General features: G+C 35.7%; 4 protein-coding genes across 12 annotated transcripts; 1 reads left to right on the forward strand and 3 right to left on the reverse strand.

Annotated features, from left to right (window-relative positions):
- Positions 1 to 871: 871 nt before the first annotated feature.
- Positions 872 to 5,253, forward strand: LOC18609272 (5'-AMP-activated protein kinase-like protein). The gene is made up of 8 exons (XM_007044300.3): positions 872 to 1,726; positions 2,182 to 2,350; positions 2,597 to 2,777; positions 2,910 to 3,088; positions 3,592 to 3,737; positions 3,819 to 3,966; positions 4,650 to 4,718; positions 4,808 to 5,253. The coding sequence occupies exons 1-8, from the start codon at positions 1,161 to 1,163 to the stop codon at positions 4,901 to 4,903; spliced, it is 1,554 nt and encodes a 517-aa protein (XP_007044362.3). The 5' UTR covers positions 872 to 1,160; the 3' UTR covers positions 4,904 to 5,253.
- Positions 5,254 to 5,558: 305 nt separating this feature from the next.
- Positions 5,559 to 8,041, reverse strand: LOC18609273 (outer envelope pore protein 24A, chloroplastic-like). 5 transcript variants are annotated; one of them, XR_016024454.1, is made up of 4 exons: positions 7,577 to 8,041; positions 7,108 to 7,473; positions 6,317 to 6,455; positions 5,559 to 5,857 (listed from the first exon to the last, which is right to left on the reverse strand). XR_016024454.1 is itself a non-coding variant. In XM_018114554.2 (4 exons), exons 1-3 carry the CDS (start codon positions 7,787 to 7,789, stop codon positions 6,396 to 6,398), a joined length of 639 nt encoding a protein of 212 aa, XP_017970043.2. In that variant the 5' UTR covers positions 7,790 to 8,041; the 3' UTR covers positions 5,559 to 5,857. The 5 variants fall into 5 exon arrangements, 3 of the variants coding, with proteins under 3 accessions (XP_017970043.2, XP_088659340.1, XP_007044367.3); XM_018114554.2 differs by having other exon boundaries at positions 6,396 to 6,455; XR_001926316.2 differs by having other exon boundaries at positions 5,802 to 5,857; positions 6,396 to 6,467; positions 7,577 to 8,040.
- A 1,057-nt stretch (positions 8,042 to 9,098) lies between these two features.
- Positions 9,099 to 13,698, reverse strand: LOC18609274 (Regulator of chromosome condensation (RCC1) family protein). 5 transcript variants are annotated; one of them, XM_088803802.1, is made up of 9 exons: positions 13,236 to 13,698; positions 12,670 to 13,098; positions 12,389 to 12,544; positions 11,933 to 12,091; positions 10,674 to 10,841; positions 10,367 to 10,495; positions 10,075 to 10,161; positions 9,711 to 9,806; positions 9,099 to 9,628 (listed from the first exon to the last, which is right to left on the reverse strand). In XM_088803802.1, the coding sequence occupies exons 2-9, from the start codon at positions 12,893 to 12,895 to the stop codon at positions 9,441 to 9,443; spliced, it is 1,209 nt and encodes a 402-aa protein (XP_088659928.1). In that variant the 5' UTR covers positions 12,896 to 13,098; positions 13,236 to 13,698; the 3' UTR covers positions 9,099 to 9,440. The 5 variants fall into 5 exon arrangements, with proteins under 5 accessions (XP_088659928.1, XP_088659929.1, XP_088659927.1 ...); XM_088803803.1 differs by having other exon boundaries at positions 9,711 to 9,800; positions 12,670 to 13,698; XM_088803801.1 differs by having other exon boundaries at positions 12,670 to 13,698.
- Positions 13,699 to 13,847: 149 nt separating this feature from the next.
- LOC148764232 (homeobox leucine zipper protein) lies at positions 13,848 to 15,029 on the reverse strand. Its single transcript, XM_088803806.1, has 2 exons — positions 14,613 to 15,029; positions 13,848 to 14,305 (listed from the first exon to the last, which is right to left on the reverse strand). The coding sequence occupies exons 1-2, from the start codon at positions 14,940 to 14,942 to the stop codon at positions 14,057 to 14,059; spliced, it is 579 nt and encodes a 192-aa protein (XP_088659932.1). The 5' UTR covers positions 14,943 to 15,029; the 3' UTR covers positions 13,848 to 14,056.
- Between the last annotated feature and the right edge of the window lie 1,923 nt (positions 15,030 to 16,952).

Here is a 16,952-nt window from a genome sequence, read left to right on the forward strand (position 1 = left end):
ATTAAGATTCTTCACAGGCAGGACAAAAGATTCTTGAATCTTGCTTGTCAATCTCTTTGTTGGATTTGCTAATCTCATTAGTCATGCGCGCTCACTGCTCAATGAACTTCAAAGAAAAAAAGATGGCACATGACTACAAGCAAACTCCTAGAAAGTTTGGAGCAAATGCTTTTCAAGGGCATTCCATTTTTAAGATGCATACTCAAATCATCAAAAAAACAAAAAGAAACCAATGAAGTGCATATCGCTTTTCATTTTGCCAAGAGTATGATTCCAAATCCTACGACTAAAAAAATATGCATTTCTTTCGTTTCTCCTACAGCAAAAAACCGACGTTTAAGATTCTTAGGAAAAAGGCAGGACTGGTTTTCCAACATAATTTACTCCAGTCATAAGGAAAGCACCCTTTAAACAACAAAAGAAAGACCGGCTTTTAGTTGCTTGCTGTGTCGGGTATGGCATCGTTTAACCCTTCTAACCATGGGCCAAGAATACTACTTTTTCTTTGAACTTCTTCTCTTCTTCTTGTAGTACATATGTGATTGTGAAGGGGCAAAAACGTAGATTTTAAAATAGACATGTGAAAGTGTTCACAAATGAATAGTGTGGTGATTAGGGTAAGCAAAAAGGGCTAAAGCACTGAATCTTTGTCATTATCAGACAATCACGTGAGCTTCAGCTTCTCATTCACTCCGTTTTGGAGTCTCTTTCCCTACTGCTCATATCAACAACCAAAGCCTTATAAAAACACCCTAAACGACACCCACAAAATAAATCACCTTCCTCACTTGCTTTGTTCGTAGCCCAACCTTATCCGCATCCAAACACAGCCTTCTTCAAATACCACAAAATTACGAATGATTATTATTTAAAACATTTGTTCGGCTTAATGGCTTTGGGCACTGAAAATTTGCCCGCCCAAATATATATCTAAAACAGTGCACCACATTAAATGAAGGTTACGCTTTTCGGTAGCATTGTTCGTTACTTGGCCTAAGCTTCTCTCTCTCTCTTCTTCTTCCCCTTTATCTCCCTTTATTTTTTGCTATCGTTTCCCTCCGTCTCCTCTCTACACGCCAGAGATACCTGAAAATCAATTCTTTGATAGATTTTTGATTTCCTGTTTGCCCTCTGCAACTGTTCGTAGAAATGCCTGAACCATGGCCACCTTCACTTCGTCGAGCCATACTTTTGCCTCTCCTCATTCATTTGTGACGCATTTCAGTTCTCGGGTTTTCCCGTCTTGTTTCTGCGTGATTAGACAAGGACGGAAAGGGAATTTGGTGTCTCTGAAGTTGAATCTCGTTCGTGGTTTGGAGTTTGGGAAGGAGAAAAAAAGGGTTTCTTGGTGGTCTTGTTGCTGCAAGAAAGGGTGGGACAACGACGCGGATTTAGCTTTGGAAGCAGAGATATTGGAGTTTATGAGGAATAGTGAGAAACCTGAGGTTTTTCCCAGCAAGAAAGAGTTGGTTGATGCTGGGAGGATGGATCTAGTTGAGAGGATTAAGAGACAAGGAGGGTGGCTTGCTATGGGCTGGGACTTAGATAAAGATAATGGATTTCAGGAAAATGGGTTTTCAGAAAATTATGTCAAACATTGGGACTTGGAAAAGGAGTGGGATAACGAGGCTTTTCTAGAGAGGGGTCAGAGTGAAGTTGGAAGTAGAGAGTCTTCTTCTTTGGCTTTTAATTCTTCTTCTTCACCTTCCTCGTCTGGTAGATCACTGTGAGATTTCTAATTCTTGGGCATTTAAACGTATTCCTTTTTCTTGTGTGAAAGTTAGTTGGTTGCACATGTTATTGAAATGCTTTTTTTTATTATTTAGTTATGTTCTTTGTAGTTTTATTGTTCTCGTGTTTGGAACATATAGTTGCTAATGGCACTCTTTCATTTTTTTTTTTTTTTGGTAGAAAAGGTAATTTGCGTGCATTTGCTATTGCTGGTGACATGTTATTTGAATGTGTTGTGTTAAAAGAAACAAAATTTTGTTCTTTGTTTCTTCTTTTATAGTTTTCATGTTTGTGATAAACAGTTGCTAAGTTAGATGTGATGCTTAAAATGAATTTAAACACTGGCCTGTGAACCTATAAATCTCCATTAAATTCGAGCACGAGAAAGTTGAAATCTTTTGGAGTTGTGGACCCTGGGAAGGATTTTGACCAAATGTTCTGTTTGTTCAGAGAAGTAGCAGCTGAGGATGACTCCGGGATTGACGGTATACTGAGTCGTTTACAGAGAGAAAGGAATGTAAGTTTTGGGTTTGGTTTCAGAGAGAAAGGTGACAATAATGCTTGTACCCAAAGTAATGATAGTGAAGAAGAATCTCTTGTTCAAGCCTCAATGGATGTGGTATGTTGGTTCTATTAATTCTGATACATTCTTACATACCATTATTGTTTTTCAGCTTATATTAGGTGGCAAATTTATATGTTATATGTTAGGTTTTGAAAAGATATATTTATGAAAAGTGGTTTGTACCATGGTTTCTAAAGTGAAGGTATCTAGTTTACTGTTTTAGCATGATTTCTTGTCACAACAACTGTTATCTTTCTCTCTTCTAGTTTCATAACTTTTTGTAATTGTTATGTGTAAAAGACAGTTGGTGGTCCTGGTAGAAGAAAACTTGTGTCATTCAGCCATAGCACAAGCCTAGTCAATGATATTGGGGTCAAGTCTAGTGAGAACCAGTCTCTTTCAGGCATTGATGGTTTAGGAAACTCAACATGGAGAGAGTGGAGCCTTCAAAGAGCAGGGTTTAGAGGCAAGGAATTTGAAGGTAGACTATCTATTAGTTTCAGGTGTTTCATGACTTTGAAGTGTGAATTTGATAGATTTCTATTTGTACTATTGCAACTCACAATTGCTGACATTATTATCTATGAAATAAAATGGTTAACAAATATTTCAGGAGATGAGATACTTGATATTAGAGATAAATCCAGTGAACTACACAGAAGAAAAGAGTCAGATGCTTCCAAAAAAGAGATTAATAACAAAATACAAAGTCGTCTTGAGCACCTGAAGTTAGAGCTTTCATCCGTACTACAGTCACTGAGGTCTAATGTTGATGAGGTTTTATCATGGAAGGTGAGTGAATGATCTCTGTTGTTTACGCATGTTAGCTTCATGTAACTACTTCTGTCAGAATTTTTTATTTTTAGTATCTTGACAAGAAACCAAATCAAAAGTATTTTGTGGCCTTTTGTTTGTTTCCCTGAGAATTAGTTACTTCAAAGACAGTGTGGCTCTCCTTGCAATTCAGTTTTCTTTCTTTCTTTTTTCTTTTGTCAGAGCTTCTTTCACTAAATATTCTCTCTCTAATTCTCTTCTACTCACTCATTCTCTAGCTATTCCCAACCATTACTCTACTACTTATCTATTTTCTTCCACATGCCACAACACTTAGTACTTAAGAAACTGCTCCAGTCTTCCTTACTGCAGCCTCCAAGGCATCCTTTTACTTATTTGCAACATTTCCTCTCTCCTTAGCAGAAGAACCCTTTACAGAAAGCATTTTTGGTGTTGTGACCATACTTTGCATTCATTTTGAGTTATCAATTACCTTTTAACCCTGCTATCTGTGGTGCTAGGGTGATGGAAGCTCCATTGACAGTTTGCACAAGCTTTCTGACACTTGGGAGTTCCAGGAAAATGAGATAATGAATGCCCAGGACAAGTTGCGGTCAATACGGGCAAGGTTGACAGTTTTAGAAGGGAAGATGGCATTGGCAATAATGTAAGCATACTTATGTTAGTTTAAAAAGATGCCTACCTTAATTTACTTTGAGAGTATCACAATTCCACATTCCTTTGACAGAGATGCACGAAAGACGGTGGAAGAGAAACAGAATAGGATTGATGATGCTCGTAGAGCTTTGCAACTTCTTCGTACTGCCTGTGTAGTATGGCCTAATTCTGCATCAGAGGTGCTTTTAGCAGGATCATTTGATGGATGGGCAACCAAGGTTTGATCTCACCTCAAACAATTACTTGGAATTAATAATGACATTTTTATTCATTAATTGAAGTGCAGACTTGAGTCTGTTGATAAGCAATTAGGTAGTCATTTAGACTGTAAGGTACTGACACGTACCCTGTTTTTACTTTTAGTGGCTCTCTTTTGGTTACATATTCTTGTTTCATCAGTAATTATGTTGATAGTTAGGGGGAAAAAGTTTTTGATACTTTATAGAAATAAAAAGCACCAAAGTTAGACCCATGATTTCATTGGCGAACTGCAGAGATGCTTGGTGAGGCAAATAAGATGTTAAAGGAAATATACGACTAAGCATTTTACTATGGTCGATTTTTTAAATTCCTTTTAAGTGCAGAATTACTTCAAATACATGCGTGGCCTGCCTGTAATAGTCCATGATTTTTCATAAAGCAGAACATGGCCAATTTCTTTACTCAAGGACCACTACTAATGTTCGTGTCTCTTTTACGCGAGGGGGATCATGATTAATACTCCTTTTGGTATTCTACATTTAAGCCTACTTGTGTGACAATTAACAATTTAACATGTCTGTAACGCTCCTCTAAAATCTTCAAATCTACAGAATGTCGAACAGTTTTCCCTTCACCGAGATGTAGCTAGCTCTCTGTGTTTCTTTTACTTATCTTTGTATCTTATGATTATATATTGCAGAGAAAGATGGAGAAGTCACGTACTGGTGTTTTTTCTTTACGCTTGAAGTTGTATCCAGGCAAATATGAGGTATATCATGTTGTCAACTTTGTTGCAGTTCAAAATTGTAAATTTTAATTACATGATGGATAGCTCAGCACTTTTACCTTGTGGTATAGATTAAATTCATTGTTGATGGTGAATGGAAGATTGATCCCTTGCGCCCTATTGTTAACAACAATGGATTTGAGAATAATTTACTGATCATCACATAGGGAGGCCACACTCCAGAGGCATGCAACTGTGGGGATGGCAAGATATTTCATCATAAAGACAGTGTAGGATAAATGCAGCTGATTTTTGCTTTTAGTTTTCCATTTTCCTTCCTGTAAACAAAGTAGATTAGAGCTGGTAGAAGAGTACACTTTCTAATGATTCTTGACCAAAAGGGGCTTCAAAAAATGTAACACAACTAGACAACTGTCCCATGCCCATTTTCTCTTAAATTTTTTGTTTAGTACCTTGTTGATGCCAACACCTCTGTGAATAACGAGATGATATCATGTGATTATTTTAAAAGAAAATGAGTTGTGATATTCAAATGAAAAATTGGTCTTTTTATTCAGATGAAGTATCAGCCTGCTCAGTTGGATTGTTTAATAGAGTAATGTTTTATTCAGTGATCACAAACTTTGTCTTCCTACATACTTGAGTTCATAAAACATAAAGGAATTCTTTTTAACTTCTCTCTAGTCTTTATACATAAAACATTTACCAAATGCAAATCAATTCTGGCAAAATTTCAAGATTCATGTCATGGTTTACCGGAAGTAACATTGTCTACACGAAAGTTTTATTGCACAAATTCCTCCTCCAAAAACTCCTTTTAAAAGATAAGGATGATTGACATGATGTTATGGTTTCATCAGATTCAGAGCATAAAGAGATGGTAAATTCACCTTAATAAGAGAGCTAGAGAAATAACATAAGACACTTCCAGGGCTGCCAATTCCCTTGCTTTGAAGCTAAACTAGTAACAGTTTATATTCCTAAGGGAATCTCATATGAACAACCTACAGGCTTACAGCATATTGAATATAACTACTCTGTTTTATATGTTATAAAAAATCAAGCTTATTATCAAGAGACTATGCCTGAAAGTTCCACATACTCTGGACATTTAGTTTTGGCGGATGTAAGCCCTCTGCCAAATTGAAAGATGCTGAAACCTAGAAAGCACAATTTGGAGCCTCAGTCAGTTGCATAAAAACAAATCATTAATCAAATTAAAGATCTTGCGAAATTCATGTACAATTTATTCAAAGAAAATTAACTTCTTTTAGTAGCGGGTGTGCAGGAATGATGTTAACAATGTAATACATGGCTTGACAAGTGATCTATAGCATCAGAATGTTCATGAGGATGTTCCTAAAAATACAATAAAGACTCCAATATATCTGATTTTTCTTCAATAGTTATGGATATCAAATTAACCATGCAACCTTAATAAGTTCAACTTCATTTAATGTAGAAAAACAACTTTAAGCAAATAGAAGTTAAGGAAGGTGCCTGCTAACTTAGCTAGTTAAGTCCTCTGCCGACTATACCAGAGAATTAAAGATTGAATCCTGCTTTCGCCAATAATGGGGGTTACAAGGATGGGGAAGGGCTTCAGAGTCAGTGCTCACTCATCAGTAATGCAGAAAACTTTTAGAAGAATCATTTCACAACAGATGAATTGGTGGCTTAGGATGCCCCATAACATACCTAAGCACCAGTTAAAATCATCCCCTTTAACTTCTGGAGGCAGAACACCAGAGGAAATTCCTAGCAGTAAATCTGGTCAATATGACATGAAAGCAAAAATGAAGGGAAAACAAAATCAATATCAATTACTAAAAGATAGCTTCTACTTAAACCTCAGTCCAAAGTCATTCTATATGGGCAGATAATAAGAAGACTGATTTCAAAAATCAAATTGATGAAACCAAGAGATCATGACAATTTGTTTTATGATTGACCTATGGTTATTTCTTAGACCATATTTCCAAGAGCACAATGAGAATGGCCCAGCAGACGGATATAGATACAAGGTATAAACAATGTAGACTGCAGTTAACTACACATTAAAGAAGCAAGATGATAAGTTTACCACTCTGGTATGCATGTATCTTGCCCTTGTTAGAAAAGTTAGCTACTCTTCAATAATTTTGAAAACATTGAAGAACACCAATTTCCTCCATAGACTTGTCATACGCCTTAGTCAATTTGAGTCACAATATCTTCAGAATTAGCTACTGTAATCAAAGAGAACTTAACACATTTGACATATCTAAAACCCACACTACATTCCAATGTAAGAGGAGAATTCTTCTGATCAACTGTGAAAGTATGAAGATGTCGTGCTACCAAAAATAGAAATGATCAACCTAACGTAAACTCATACCAAATAAACCAAAAATACAAACCAATGCTGTACCTTAATCATTCCATCTTCATTAATCAATGAGCTACACGACCACTCCACACCCAAAACCTGACTCGATGTCTCATAGGTAGCTTTGATTAGATCACCACCTAGAACTCTCCTTGACACGGCTAAGTCCCAAGACTTCTTGGCCAAATCATAGCAGGGCTCAAACGTTGTCAACCCTCTATGCACATGAGTGTACTTCAACTTGCAGTTAACAGAACCGAGCTCATGACTTGCAGATAACTTATTGGCTGTATCTAACAACAGGGTCCCGTCCAGCACTGTCCGTCTCTCGTTCCTCACGTGGGTGTATGTCCAATTTACCTGCTTGGCCTCCACCTTAAACGTGTTCATGAACTGAAACTGAACATCCTGAACAGAAAACCAAGGCAAATTAAGCACCTTCTTTTGACAAACATTTTCCTTGCAAATAAAGACTGCATTTTTCCAGGGGAGAGGGAAAGAAAGATGGTACCTTTTTTGGGATGTCAAAGTCGATTATGAAAGAACCAGGCTTCTCAACAGAAAGTAAGAGGTCATCAAAATTTAAGGTGGACCCATCTGTGAAGTTGGTGTCTGACAGGGAAGCTCGGAGCTTAAGCTCTCCTGGATGGGCTGCTAGAGTTGCAGCCAAGCCTTTCTTGTTGCCGTTGGTTCCTCCTATAAATGACACTGCAGCATTCATCATTTTTTCCAGTTTTTTTCCTTTCCTTCTGTACTATTCTTTTCTTGGTTCTGTGGCCTAAGGGTTTTGGGGGCTTTTGGTTTTCAGGGGATTGGCGTTGGAGGTGGTGGTCGAAGAGGTGGATTTTATACTTTCAATGGTCTTTGTATCCTTTCCAACAACAGTCTCCTGCGAATTACGAAAGTGCCATGTGTAGGGATGACGGATTCTGTGGTCATTTGCCTGTTAGGCGCCATTGTGATTTCCGGGTCTGGGTTTTGGAGTGAACTTAACAAATAGAGAAATTTTTTTTAAAAAAAATATTTTATAGAAAAATTTAATTTTTTTTGTTATTTCGATAAACGGTTCAAAACATTTTTTGCTGTTTGGAAATAATTTTCCACTATGATTCTGAAGTTATTTGGATGTTAAAATTATGTTATTACAAAACAATATTGATATTTAGCTTTCACTAATTTAGAATTAAAATTAAAAATAAAAATAAAAATACACAAAATGAATAATGATATTTTTTAAAGTATTTAATCACCTCTTTTTAAAAAATTTTCATCTCATCACTTTTTTATCATAACACCATAAAAATATAAATATTCGCTAATTATGCAAGACATCTAAAATCCATAATTAAAAATATGTTTTCACTAAATAATGATCATTAAAATATTTTTTATTATAACTATTAGTAAGATTTAAACTTATACTTATAAAAGTGTATTTATAAAATGATAACCATTGAAATATTTTTATTATAATTATTAATTAGATTTATTTAATTTATAAATAAAAAGTTTAATTATATTGAATGATTTTATTTTAAAATATATTTTTTAAATTTTAATAGTGTTGAATAATTTAAATATTAATATTTTAAGTTAAAATTTTTTTAAAATTAAATTTTATTTTTTTATTTTTTTAAGTTAAGATATTTATTAAATTTATACTCATAGATTTAGTATAAAAATATTTTTGTTGCTTTCTGAAAAATGATTTACGTCTTTCAAGATAGTAAGACATTTTACGTAATCAATAATTGTTTTTCTCATTGACTTGTAAAATGTTTTACATGTAAAATCAATTTTTTATCAACCAAACAAATATAAGTTTTAAAAACATTTTTCGAAAAATATTTTACTTCAAAAAAACAGACCATTGTTTTGGTTTGGATTACTATTAAAGAAAGATTTGTCCTAAGTCAGATTTAAATTGGTAAATCTGAATTTTATTGCTACATGAATATTGTCCAAAAAGAAAGGAAATACTAGAAAGTACATGAACCAACTAGTATTTAAAAATCGAAAAGAAGAAAAATAACTGATGAAACAGCTCTAAAATTTCTATTCAGCAAATGAATTCAGTCCATAGAGTCATCTGATCCCATAAAGAATCTAAACATTATATTACAGTGCAAGCAGCGCCACAGCGGTGTTAGACTTGGGCGACGGGCTTTCTCATGCATAGATAATTTTACGATCTGGTTTTATCTAATATATGACACATTGATAAATGCTCATTCCAGATAAGATACAGAACAACAGATTGTGCTTGGTAGAGTGTTCCTCTTCCTTCTTTGCTACGCGAAACAAGAAAATTTGGCTCGCATTGATTTTTGTATATAGGATAAAGGGTCTTTGTACTCGATCAGAATATATCAGGGTTAAGGAGGGGGACACAGCGTCCTTATGGCATATGTGAACCCACTCCCGCAGTAAACTCTGAACGTGGCATCGTTGTGCTCAATATCATGACCTAAACTAACTGTTTGCGGGATATTTTGATCGCATGTACTGCCAAGACCAAGCTGGCCATGTTCACCCCAACCCCATGTTTTTATCACTCCATCCTCTGCCATCACAATGCATATGTGGAAAAGAAAAATCAATAAACAATATGACAAGAAAACAAAAAAAAGGTCAATAGACTTTGCCTGTTATGATAGCAGAGTGCTCAGCTCCAGCTGCAATTTGCACAACTTTCATCCCATCAAGACCAGGGACTCTCTCCAAAACAGCTGCTCCTGTTTCTCCAAAACAGAAAAGGTTGTATTTATGCTGAGGGAGCTAAAGTAGCCAAACCTGTAATAAAACTTCAAAAGAGAGTGCACATGTATTATACCCATTGTGGTTGTTTTTATTTTTTTTGGGTACAATGTCCACTCTGATGGTTAAGAAACCAACAATGATAACATTTTAAGATATGCACCTTTAATGTATATACATGATCATCAACCCTGATGCTTGCAATATAGTTTATCAAATTTATTCTTGTCTTTAGTTTTCCAAATGGATTACCAGATAAATGCTTTGAGGGATTCATTTTCTCAGGATTGCTTAGCACTCCATGGTGGCTGCCACCAAGCATATAAACTTCTCCATCATCTGTTACAAAATAAAAATGAGTTACCAACATGTGATTTACCATATCTTACCACGAAGAGATCAAGGAAAGCTAAAATATTTGCCCAGGAGTTTTTTTTTTTTTTTTGAGAAGGGGGGGGTGTTGTGACGGGTTAGGGTAAGTTCAGGTGTGGATAGCTTGAGTACAAAGGTAAACCATAATGGATTAACAAGTGTGCATGTATACCAGATAATATTAGAGCATGATTCCAGCCAAGCACAGCTTTAGAAAGCAATGGTGAGGGTATGTGTTGAGGAATGAGAAAATCTGAAGTGGCACCAAACCCTCTTCCCCAAATGTATAGTTGTCCTTCAGCTGGAGGCAAGACACAATTATAAAAACTAGATTAAATTAAATGAAAAACTAGTTATTGGAACCAAATTTTACTCTATACTGTTTATGGGCTTTGGTATTGCCTAAAAAAGGGTAGTACTTGTAAGCCAACATGGTTTATGGTACAAATAAAATATTCTGCTAATTTGGGTGTACTCACCAGATAATGCCGCACTATGGTCTCCATTTGCACCAATGCTGATAATTTTAACATCATCAAATCCACAAGTAAACTGAGGAGTATTAATCGACTTGATTCTATCCATTGGAACACCCAGTTGACCACGCTTTCCAGACCCAAATCCATAAAGTTGATTTCCCGAATTATCTGCAGAGAGGAATTTTGGTTATTAGAGACTAAGGTGAAGCTTTCAACCGGTACTCCTCTAGTTCCCTTTGCTATACACCAAGCATCCAAGCGAGAAAAACTATGCTGTTACTTGTACGAGATTCCTTAGTCAATCATTTAAAATTCTCAGAACTTCTAATCCAATCCAATGGGTAGGCAGAATGTACCCAACAAAGCTTCATTTAGATCAACTTGCAACAATGTTGTATTTCAAGCACTAAATTATGTATTCTTGTATAGACATATCACAAACAGAGTTTCCTTTAAATTTTGTGAAGAAATGCAGCTTTGCTATTCATCTTTCTACACTTTATTCTGTAGGTGAAGTGAGCTTAATTATAAAACAATCTGATTCAATGTTATCAGCAAGTTAAGTGAACATATAAATAATCAAAGACGAAAATGAATACATATGCTCAAATTAAACAGATGCATATATATGTTATATGGAGAAAATGAGTAACTTACATATTTGGTATCTAAACTTCTAGTGAAATGAAGAATTTGGTACTTGAAGAAAAACAATGTACAATTTGGATCCTGAACTTTTAAATAGTGTATCATGTTCAGCCAAACTCAAGTACCATTAACCCAACTCGCTTATGTAGCTTCTAACCAATATAGTCACATCATGTGTACACCCCACTTGTTAAATAAAAATGCTAAATACTTGTGAAAATTCCACATGAATACCACATGATATCCAACAATTGGCCGGTTTTGGATGGGATTTTTACAGCCTAGGTAATAAAAAAAAAAATACATCTCATTGTTCAGTTGGCTTTGAAATGGATGTGGATGGTCTCATGTAGCATATACCTAAAATGATAATGTTGGTTAGCCGCTGGATAGATTAATAGTGTTAAGAGTTTGAGTTAACATCATGGAACACAATTTGAAAGTTCATGGTGCAAATTGTACATCTTTTCTCTTCAGGTATCAATTGACAATTTGTACAATTTTTCAAAGCTTCAGGTAGTAAATGCGTATGTAATATATTAAAAAAAAAAAAAGTCTTCATATTGAAACTCAAGACCTCTAGCAGCACAAGTAATTCAGCGTACATTTACCTTTCAATAAGACAAGTGAATGGCGCATACCACATGCTATCTGTTCAACATGCTTATTAACAAAAAATGATACTTTAACAGGAGAGCAATGTGACCTGTAATCACCATGCCCTAGCTGACCAAACGAACCATCTCCACAAGTAAAAGCACACCCTTCATCTGAAAAGTAATTAGAAAACTAAATTCAATAGCATGTTCAATTGCATAAATATTGCCACATGAAATTCAGAATCTCCAACAAGCATGATCTGAATTGTTGGTAAGAAGTTAATTGAGGAAGCTCAAAATCAACAGCATAAAGCAGAATGGAAAAACTGAGCAAGCCCATCAATTTAATTACATTTGGTAACATTTAGATAGTTTAGCTGTATAGACAATAATCAAACACAGAGCTACTGGCAGTATAGCAATTTTATATATGGGCAAAAAGTAGAATGATGCAAATCTACAAGGAACCTGAAACGAATCCAGAGTGGCTCCATCCAGCTGAAACTTGAGTGATAAAATAGCTCTCCAAAGACATTACAGGCTTTGGAGCTAACAAGGTATTAACCATCTCCCCATGGCCTAACTGACCAGAGTTACCCCTTCCCCACGTCAACACTTTCCCACCTGCAAAACCATTAACCAACATTTTCCGCAGAAAAAATAATTAATTCGCTGTGAAATAGAGCAAGGGAAAAAGAAAAAAGAAAAACAAAATAAAGAAATAAAGAGAAGGATGTAGCTGCTGGCACCGTAGGTCAAGGCAACAACGTGAGCACCGCCACAAGCAAGGATAGAGACGGGGCCAGCGGAAGAGAGAGAAGGGAGGTTAAGGAGTTGGGGAAGGTGCTCGTCTTGGAGCCTCGCGGTGCCCAGCTGTCCATCCGTGCCTGCTCCCCAGCTCCACAGTTGTTCTTCTTCTTTTTCTCTTTGTTCGATTATTGTTTCTTTGCTACTCTGATTTACTTCCACCGCCATAACCAGTTGTTCTCTGCTGTCGAGAACAAGCTTCTCGAAAGAGCCCAGGCCGCCTCTGTCAAGTGCCTGCTTTTTAATTCATGTCCACCGATCCATCCAGTTGAAACAGCGCCGTTTCCTAACAAAATTTTTACTTGCAGATAACGGTGTGGGCCTTCTTAGCTGAATATTGAGGCCTTCCCTTCTCTGTAACCAAGGCGACCCTAAATATGACAAAACCGATTTATGTATCATATATCCGAAAGTCATAGAACACATCCATTGAGCAAGATTAGAATTACACGATAAGATGGCAGATTGTTATGTTGTAGTCAGGGGATTTGCTTGGTAGAATCATTACTTAATTACCGCTGACTTCTTTGGTGAAACCATCGAAAGGAGTCTAAAAAAGAGGACAACATTTTGCATAGCAATTCAGGCAGCTGCGAGAATACTCAATAGAAATCATCGTGTACAGGGATGATTACAATTGATTAATTGTGAACAAAAATGTTTGAAACCTTGCAGAAACAAATACAACAAATGGCTGGAATGACCCATCAAAGCATTTTGAAGCTTTAAAACGAAAGCAGACAACCCCTGTCCCCTTGAGTTCGGCAGAGCATAAATACTACCGAGAGCCATGTCAAATCTGGAACTACGAATATTTCTTCGATGTGAGACTAGCTATCGGTCCTTCCGTTGAGTCTCATAGGTTTAAGCCACTTGTAAAATTCCAAACCAAGATCAAGCAACGGAAGTATGGAACCATTCAAATAACCTAATGAACTGCCAATCTCCACCTAAATTGCTCAAGAATATTGAAAACCTTGATCAAGTCAAATGAAATATCTCCTCAATTAGGGCAGAGGAGATCACTCATGCCAACAAACACTCTAATCGTTTAAAACATTCTATGAACTATATAACCAAAAACCATGACAAATATACAAAAAAGACAACGTTACACTCATTGGCACTATATAAGCATCATTGATAACCATAAACCAAAAACATACCCAACAACTTTCACTCATTCCTCCAACTTCCAAGACACTGAAACAACTTCCACTCTACACAACGCATTAGATTCTAGAAATTAGAGAAGAAAGAAAGGAGCTAAGATTAAACTTGTACTGTTGTTACAAAGATGGACAGATCCCCAAAAGCCCTAGTCCTGCGTTATAGAATATCATCGTAGGCAACAATTCCTCTCCCTTTAAAAGGCACTTCTAACATTGAAGAACCATCATCACTACTTCTTGGGTTGACTATAGCTGATGCAAGCTTATTCCCTCTTCCATGCCTGCTCAAAGGTACCTCAGGCCGCAAAAGCTTTGATGACGAGGATGACCCATTATCCTTATTAGCACCGACCCCTACCCCTTCTCTCCATTTAGCTAAAGGGTCAGTTGCCCACAAAACTTGAACCTGCAACCAACATCACATTTCAGAAGTTGGAACCTCTTAATACGTGAGCAACAAAGCATAGCTCTAAAATTTAACTTCGGTTTCGCACTATTAATTAAAAAGGTGATGATTTTCAAATTAATTAAAAAAACTCTTTTAGTTTTAAATTTTAGCCTTAAAGCTGCCCAATTTAGTTTACTTTAGCCAAACGTTCCCAAAAACACAATAATTACAAAAACAGCAACCAAATTCCTTCCTCTTCTACAAGTTACCAAACAAGAAACTAAGAAATCAAAAGGGGCATAGATTAAAAATAAAAAAAGATTGCCTTTGTGGAATCAATGGTAATGCCGAAAGAGGAATCAAGGGAAGCGGCAATGGCAGACTCGGCGGATTCCTTAGAGCGATATGCTATGTAGCCAACAGCATCACGGTTAATGCGGATGCGGGAGATTGGGCCATAGATCTCAAACCTCGACTTCAAATCGAGCACCGAGCAATTTGGAGGAAGACCCATGACAACCACAGCCGGTGGCGGCGTAGGCTTGTCCTCATCCTCAGGTGGCGGCAGTGGATAAGGTGGCAGAGGACGACGCCTTTTAGAGATGGAAGCGGGGCCAAGGCGGGAGAAGTAGGGTTTGTCTCTCTTTCGACTCATGTCGACAGCAAAACCAAAGGGCTATATTCGAAGATTTCTTTAGGAGTTCGGAGTAGAGTACGCACGTTTTGTTGTATGTCTGGAGATTGATATGTCTTGAGTTCGAGTTGAGTGTTAACGCACGTGAGGGATCAACTAACGCGGTGTCGTACCATAGGTCTGTTTGGTCGGGTAGAACTTGTGTAAACTGTTGTTCAAAGCAAAATATTTTTAAAATATTGTAAAGAGAAATTAAATAGTAATTTGATAAAGTTATTAAATAAGTGCTCTAATATGTAAAAAATTATTTGGTAATATATTATTTTTTTTAATAAATATAAAATAAAAGATTCAAGTTTAGTGAATAAAATCATAAGTTTTATAATGAAAAATATAAATAAAAGAAAATACTTTTTATTAATTAAAATATAAACAAAATCCAGAAGAAATTAAATCAAATAGAAAAGATGAATGTTTAAAAAATATAATTCTCTTTATAATTTTATGAATTATAGTAGCTAAACTGAAAATATAAAAAATATTATTAAATATTTGTTTCTACAGATTATCATGCTTTAGAGAAGCTTTTGAGCCTATTTGACCTGGTTGGAGCTTCTGTAAGAAATATTATTCGAGTAGAACTTGTTGATTCCTTATGTTTTTTATAATAACAAAATATTCTTTATTCATTAATGTCTAACTTCATTATTTGAGTGTGCAAGATAAAGTTAATTCCCTCAATAAGATGAATGATTAAAAATAAGATCATATAACAAATAGGCTATCAATTAAAGTGGGAAAAATGAAAAGAGTTAGTGAAGACAGAACTTTTGTAACTAATTATCAAAAGGCATTAATTAGTTCAAGAATGGCTGAGCTACAAAAATCTTAATCAGTTAGCACTAAGCTTAATTGAATAAAAAGGTGCTAGATAAACGAAAATAGAAGTGTGCTAATTAGTTAAGGCATCGGGTTAATCGATTAGAGCACTAGACTTAAAGAATCTCTAAGCACCAAAATTCAACTTTAAAGTGAAGTTGACCGTTGAAGGGAGACAAAATGAAGAAGTGCAAATTCGAAGAATTTTTAATTGATTAGAGCTTGTGTTAATCGGTTAAGGCTAAAAGAAGTGAAGCTCCGATTAGTTAAGGAGAAAGTTAACCAGTTAGAGGAAGTTTGCTGAAATAAAGAAACTTGAAGACAAATATCTCTTAATTGCATAGAATCTTCTGTAATCAGTTAACGCAGAGTGTACAGCAGCAAGATAGTGCACGATAGAGAATTTGTAATTGGTTAGAGTTACTTGTAACCAGTTAGTTGAACTCTATCTACCCATTTGTATTTAAGCACTAGAGGACAAAATAACAGCTAAAATAGCATCAGAGTTGTCTTCAACAGCTAGAAATTACCCATAACAGATAAATCTGACTCCCTAAGTATAAAAAGAAGCTCTAATGATCAAAGAAAAAAATTGAATGAGAAAATAGCCATTTTGAGAAAAAGCCAAAAGTCCTTCACCAAAAACACTTGTCTTTCATTCTAATTCTAGAAAAAGTGTTTGAGCTTGCTTGTAATCTTTCCATATTTGTAAAGAGTTATTGTTGTACTTCTTTTTCTTCTTTTTCTTGGGAAATTAGAGTGTGGGAAGCACTCTAAAGTTTGTTGTAAGAGATTATAGCTTGGATTAGAAGCTCACTTTTCAAAAGCTTAATGGAAGCTGTTAATTCTACTAGTACAGTGAAGTTTGGTTGAAAATCCTTGATTGAGAAATCAAGGTAGTGGATGTAGGTTAAAAGGACCGAACCACTATAAATACTCTTGCATTGTCCACTTCTCTCTACCCTTCTTTACTAGATGTCTTTAAGCTACTACAAGTTTTAAATCCTTTTTCTTCCAACTGATTCAAAGTTCTAATTTTAAAAGGGCTAATCTTAAAATTTTTAATACTATTCATCCCCTCTCTAGCACCCTAACGGAACCAACAAGTAGTATCAGAGCCATACCCTTATTTTAGAGCCTAACATCTTTAGA

This window comes from Theobroma cacao, chromosome 2 (assembly GCF_053813885.1).
Source record: "Theobroma cacao isolate CCN51 chromosome 2, ASM5381388v1, whole genome shotgun sequence".
NCBI classification, from domain to species: domain Eukaryota; kingdom Viridiplantae; phylum Streptophyta; class Magnoliopsida; order Malvales; family Malvaceae; genus Theobroma; species Theobroma cacao.

Coding starts and splice junctions, on each gene's coding strand:
- LOC148764232 (XM_088803806.1), bottom strand. CDS start 14,942: ATGAGTCGAAAGAGAGACAAACCCTACTTCTCCCGCCTTGGCCCCGCT. Junction 14,306..14,612: donor TTACCATTGATTCCACAAAG/GCAATCTTTTTT, acceptor TGTTGGTTGCAG/GTTCAAGTTTTGTGGGCAAC.
- LOC18609273 (XM_007044305.3), bottom strand. CDS start 7,789: ATGATGAATGCTGCAGTGTCATTTATAGGAGGAACCAACGGCAACAAG. Junction 7,474..7,576: donor ACTTTGACATCCCAAAAAAG/GTACCATCTTTC, acceptor TTTTCTGTTCAG/GATGTTCAGTTTCAGTTCAT. Junction 5,858..7,107: donor ATGAAGATGGAATGATTAAG/GTACAGCATTGG, acceptor TGTGCTTTCTAG/GTTTCAGCATCTTTCAATTT.
- LOC18609274 (XM_088803802.1), bottom strand. CDS start 12,895: ATGGCGGTGGAAGTAAATCAGAGTAGCAAAGAAACAATAATCGAACAA. Junction 12,092..12,388: donor CCACTCTGGATTCGTTTCAG/GTTCCTTGTAGA, acceptor ATTACTTTTCAG/ATGAAGGGTGTGCTTTTACT. Junction 10,842..11,932: donor TTCACTTGTCTTATTGAAAG/GTAAATGTACGC, acceptor TCCTCTCTGCAG/ATAATTCGGGAAATCAACTT.
- LOC18609272 (XM_007044300.3), top strand. CDS start 1,161: ATGGCCACCTTCACTTCGTCGAGCCATACTTTTGCCTCTCCTCATTCA. Junction 1,727..2,181: donor TCCTCGTCTGGTAGATCACT/GTGAGATTTCTA, acceptor CTGTTTGTTCAG/AGAAGTAGCAGCTGAGGATG. Junction 2,778..2,909: donor TAGAGGCAAGGAATTTGAAG/GTAGACTATCTA, acceptor CAAATATTTCAG/GAGATGAGATACTTGATATT.